The 5717-nt window shown below is 48.5% G+C and overlaps 1 protein-coding gene across 1 annotated transcript; it reads right to left on the bottom strand.

Moving 5' to 3' along the window:
- Window positions 1–4011: 4011 nt before the first annotated feature.
- Window positions 4012–5043, bottom strand: LOC138930630 (melanoma-associated antigen B4-like). Its single transcript, XM_070291138.1, has one exon. It carries the CDS (start codon window positions 5041–5043, stop codon window positions 4012–4014), a length of 1032 nt encoding a protein of 343 aa, XP_070147239.1.
- Window positions 5044–5717: the final 674 nt, after the last annotated feature.

Raw genomic sequence — 5717 nt, 5'->3', positions numbered from 1 at the left:
CATCACAAAGCTCCCTGGGATTTCTGAGAAGTGAAGAAGTCCTCACCGCATCACCTCAGTCAGTAGTTATCACGCAGTACTGAGTGCGCACTGGGAAGTTTTCTGTCCCTGCCACTGAAGTCCTCAACACGAATTAAGAGTGCTTCCTTTGGTTCCCCATAGGGCCTGGTGTCCCCACCCCTTTCTTGGAATGGTATCTGCACCTTCATACTAAGGGTTTCACCTCCAACACACCTGATACAAGTGAATGTTGGTGGAACTTCAGCTTGATAGCTCTGCCCTGGTTCTTCAAGGGCTATAAGGAACAGAGCTGGATTCATTATCACTTCTTTTTATTGGTAGATGATCCCTCAGTCCTTGCTTTGACCTCTGTTGTGGCCTGAAATTCTACCCTCCCTTCCCCTTAGGTCCACCCCTTCTACTACTATACTTTTCTTATAGTAGGGCAAGCATCTCCATGAGACCCCTAGGAGAAAGTAAGATTCTCCTCATCCGTCCATACCCGTCCTTGGTCTTCTGAGGCGCAGAGGATGAGATGAATCATACGGTGATGGGGTGTGTGGTTCCCTTCGTCCTCAGGGTATTCAGTTGGTTTCTGGAAAACCTGGAAATAATCCCACTGCTGGCCCTAGGCTATACCCCTTGGACCATGTCCCAGTCCCGCTTGTGACATCATAGAAGGAAATGGGCATATCATGACAACAATGAGCAGGTATCCAAGGGATACCAGGAAGGGCAGGGTTCTGTGAGGTTTCCTCAGCGTTCTGAGGTCAGGGGGTTTCATACGTCCAAAACTTGACTCCTGGTAGGGTGTGGGGCTCCTTTGTTTACATAAGGGAGCTCTCCTCAGAGTAAGCTCCTCCCTCCCTGTGATGCCCGAGAGGGAAAGTCTGGGAATGCCACACGAGTCTGCTCCTACCTGTGCCTTCAGGGATGACATCAGGATTGAGGCTTCTTGGGGCCCTCTGTGTTCAGTGTAGGGGTATGACCTGACTCAGGTGCCTCACCTTGACTCCTGGGGGACTCTGGATTTCCACTTTCAGCCTGAGGTGACCCATGTAGAGCAAAGACCATGTCCTTGCAAGCCCTGAAGAGAAGTGAGGGAATGTGCGGCCTGGCAGCCCTGTCTTGGCCTTCTGCGAGCAGACACAGGCCAGTCTCTCTGTGACTTCAGTTCCTCATTCATCTGTCTTTACCTTGACTCCTGTCTCTTCTATGAAAGACTTCTTGGGAAATGCCACATCTTTGAAAAGTCTTAGTCTGCCTGCACCAAATCTCACAGAGAATGGGTTGAGACCCAGGAGTGATGGGGAAGCTGCAGTCCGGGAGGGGCCCCAGCATAGGTGGTGTGCTATCAGAGAAAACACGCTGATCTCTTCCTTCTCTTCACTGACCAGACACAGCCTCTTGTAGAACCTTTACTCTAACAGATTTACTCTCTGAAAGGGGCTGAATTAAATGATTTTGTGCATCCCTGATCTTTTGTGGTTTACTGACGTTTCCTTTGTAGATAAATTGTCACTGAATGATGTCTCCATCTTTATTCATACTTCACTTTTATTTTCATATTTTTTTCCTTATTTCTGGGGCTTTTTATTCCAAAACCATGTTTGGGGTATGAAATTCTGCTATTTAATATGTGAATTACCTTTTGGACTAATGTTCAGAAAGCGAAGTGACCCAAGGTTGGCCTCATCCTGGAGGAGTGGCACAGTGTGGGCTCTGGAGGAATTCAGTGCTGGGGTTCAGTCCAGCTCCTATCATTTATGAGCTTGGAATTTGAGCTTCTTTATTCCAGCTTCTTTATCTGCAAATTGTGTTTGAAAAAGTCTAGTTTCATCCATCTCATCAGAACTGATTCAAATGTATTAACGGCTGAGTAATACTCCATTGTGTATATGTACCACAGCTTTCTTATCCGGGTTCATGTTTGGGAACGCATGTACACCTGTGGTGGATTCATGTCAATGTATGGCAAAACCAATACAGTATTGTAAAGTAAAATAAAGTGAAAATATAAATTAAAAAAAAAAGTCTATAGCGTAGGACCACAGACATGTGTGATGTATGTAAATCACCTGGCACAGTATGAGGGAAGCTTTGGTACGTTGAATGAATGGCAGTTATTACGTAGGTGATTTTGACCCCGAATGATCACAAACTTCCATCACATAATTTTCTTTCAAGCCTATATTAGAGAATATGCAACTCCAAACAATAATCAAATCCATATCAGCACTGATGCTTCCAAGCAAGTAAAACCAAGCAGTATTTTCCCTATTTGAGCACATTTTAATGTGTTTGGGGTTATCTTCTCCACATGGATGCAAGTACAAGTTCATCTGTCTCAAGGACCAGCAACATCCCTCTCAGGTGTGTGTGTGTGTGTGTGTGTGTGTGTGTGTGTTTCCCAAACCACCCCTAATTTAATACCACTGACAGTAAAAATTGAGCCCTCCCTTAGTTTGCCAAGTTACACTAAACATAACCTATTTAAACTGCCCATTTACAGAGCAAGTTCTGGTGCTCCCATCCCAGAAAAAGAGAGACAGTCCAGGGACATCGTGGCATCTCACTTCAATGGGTATCACCCTTATTTCTCAGAAACACTTTGGACAGCTTTTGATGAAAACACATAGTGTGAGTGTTCACTTGCCCTGGCTCAAGTGCACAGGGCCCCTTCCATTCCCTATGTTGAGATTCCCTATGGTTTTCAGATTTCCCCCAATAATGGTAAATAAACAGCATCCCACTCCAGTACTCTTGCCTGGAAAATCCCATGGATGGAGGAGCCTGGTAGGCTGCAGTCCATGGGGACGCTGAGGGTCAGACACGACTAAGTGACTTCACTTTCCCTTTTCACTTTCATGCATTGGAGAAGGAAATGCCAACCCACTCGTGTTCTTGCCTGGAGAATCCCAGGGACGGGGGAGCCTGGTGGGCTGCCATCTATGGGGTTGCACAGAATCAGACACAACTGAGGTGACTTAGCAGTAGCAATATATGGTTTAGATATATTGTAGGTTTACGCCTCACCTCTGAGAACCATGGTATGAGTTCTGGCATCACTCCCACAGCTTCATCTAGCCCATCATGCATCTGGACTGAAAATGACCTCCCACTGAGGAACTAGACATTTCCCAAGACCCAATGCTGCCTTAATCAGGTAACTTAGACATGCTTGCTCTCAGCTGGAACCTCCTCTTCCACACCTCCCCCATTTAAATTTATGATTTGTTTATTCCTTAGAGTTAGCTCACCACCTTCCGTATATGGTATCTGCTGCTAGACTCAAAATTCCATGGGCAGTGCCTTGGTCTTCATTTTCTTACCAACGCAGTACTATAAGAAAGCCTTCTAAACAGAAGATGGTCAATTTATTTGGCAGAAAACAGAAATAATGAGCAAAGACTCTATTTTATTATGATTTAAGTGTCATACAGTTTGAATAAGCTACACAAATCTAAGTCCATGTTATTAGCTTTTATAAGGAAAGAGGACAGATAAGACAAATGAAGAAGAAACCTTCGTTTACTCTGAATGCTTTCTGATCCCAAATATTTATCTCTAGGATGCTTACACATTTCCAAGTAAAATCCTATTCCAATGCTATATCACCTCATTCTGGACCATAAGGAAAATATTGAAGTCTTTTCAACTTGTTTACAAATAACCAACTCCTAGTCATAAACCTAATAGCAGTAAACATGACTCCATGACATTAATAAACCTAGATTCTGAAGCAAAATAAACCTTACGAAGAGCAGTAACATTCAAAATTATAAAACACCTCTACCTACCTACCGAAATTATCTATTTTTGACTAGATAGTATTCATATGGATAAAAGGAAAACCTGCATATTTTGTTAAAACTGCACCTAAACTCCCATACTACTTAAAACTGTGAACAACATATGGGTTTTGTTCCCCCCACCCCTACAACCCTGCGCTATTTTGGAGGTGGACTGTTCTCTTCCAACTCAAAGGGAACAAAATGCCCTGACCCCTCCCTAGATTTGGGAGGAGCTGTAGGACTTGGCCCTGGAAGGGGCACTGGCTTCAGCCATGGCTGGAGAAATGGGAATGCCTCTCAGCCCTGCTCTAAACGCCTGATCTCTCAGAGCCTCGTCATAGAGGTCTGGGAAGGAACTCGGGACCGTATCCTGGATCTTGGCCAGAACTTCCAACACCTTCATCTTATTGGTCTCAGCATAAGATCTTGGGCCCCACAGGAACTCGTAGATTGGAGGATCGCTATTGGGCACCTGGCGGTAGTTGAGGTACCCCTTCTGCACCAGATCTTTGGTGATGAGCTTTCTGGGCTCCCCAAAGATGGAGTGCTTCCTCCCAGCATAGATCCCCAACACATTGAGGAAATCCCAGATCTCCTCCTCGGTGGCGCGGTTGCCCTTCATAAAGATGACGCCCAGGAGCGCCATGAGGAGACCAGACTTGGGCAGCTCCTCCTCATCACTTGAACCTTCCTCAACCCCGAGAGTGAACTTGTTGACGAGGGCATAGATGTTCCTGCTGCAGTCGACTTCCTTCAGCTCCAGGCCAAACACCAGCTCCACGCGCTCAGAGGCTCTGCTCAGGATCTCCGGGAAGTGCTCCTTGTACTTCCTTCCGATGACATTCAGCATGGCATTCTTTGTGATGGGCTCCTTCTTGGTGTACCTCTCTAGCAGGAAATCCATCACCGTGCTGGCCTTCCGCATGAGAGGATCTTTGCGAATGCTCCGAGCGAGCAGGGCTGCTCGGGCGGCATCTGCACTATCCTCCTCGGGGCCCTGGGCACCTTGATCAGCTCCTGCACAGGAAGCCTCTGCATCAGGAGAGCTAGGGGCCATGGCTCCCTGAAGCTCCTGGCGATCGCCAGCAGCAGAGGAGCTCGGGGGAGAACCCTGAGGGACAGAAGAGGGGGAGGAGGGGCACTCCTCTCCTGGGGCTGCAGCAGCACTGGCCTGGGCCTCCTGAGTATCCCCCTGGACCTGGTGACGTTTCCCGTGGGCATGATGCTTGTTTTTGTGCTTCCGAGGCATGATGACACAGGTCAAGGACCCCAGGCGGGCGTGCAGTTAGGAAGGCAGGCAACGAGGGCGCCTTGAGGAAGGACAAAGAAATGTTGTGAGCACCTTCACCAGGGAGAGTCGTCCCCAGCTTAAACCAAGTCCGCTTCGCAAGGCCACTGCTCTAGGACCCACAAGTCTCCTGTTCTCCTAGTCAGCCTGTCCCCTGAGACCCCTGAGGAGGAAGTGAGAGTGAGACCTGGGGCGCAGCCAGACAGCCCTGCCTGGGCGTTAGACCGGGGCCTGTGGGGGCTGGCAGGGGAGGCATGTCCTTTCAGTTCGCATTCAGAGTTAGGATGAAAAACGGGGAATGACCCCCTAGCACCCGCCCCGATCCCTCTTCTGCTCTGAAGCTGACGCTGCCACCTTCCCTGTGACTCTGGAGGAGAGGAGGGAGCGCTCAGACTCCCACCGAAGGGTCCCAGGACCCGCCCTTCTGTAAGCAAGCTCTAACCTCCCCACTCAGACCACAGCCTCCCTTCCCCGTGTTTGGCCAGGAGGAAGCGCTGACCACAGGGGAGGGTCCTGACTGGCCCGTGTGTCGGGGAGGATGGTCTTCACCCTGGCTCCTCCTGAGCCCTCACATCCTCCCTGTACTGACCAGCTATCAACCGCTCGGACCGACGTCCCCTCCTTACTCACTGTCC

This window comes from Ovis canadensis, chromosome X (genome assembly GCF_042477335.2).
Source record: "Ovis canadensis isolate MfBH-ARS-UI-01 breed Bighorn chromosome X, ARS-UI_OviCan_v2, whole genome shotgun sequence".
Classification (NCBI taxonomy): Eukaryota; Metazoa; Chordata; class Mammalia; order Artiodactyla; family Bovidae; genus Ovis; species Ovis canadensis.
This window is presented reverse-complemented; position numbering and strand designations above follow the sequence as displayed.

What these genes read in the sequence shown, in the direction of transcription:
- LOC138930630 (XM_070291138.1), bottom strand. Translation starts at nt 5,043, where the DNA reads ATGCCTCGGAAGCACAAAAACAAGCATCATGCCCACGGGAAACGTCAC.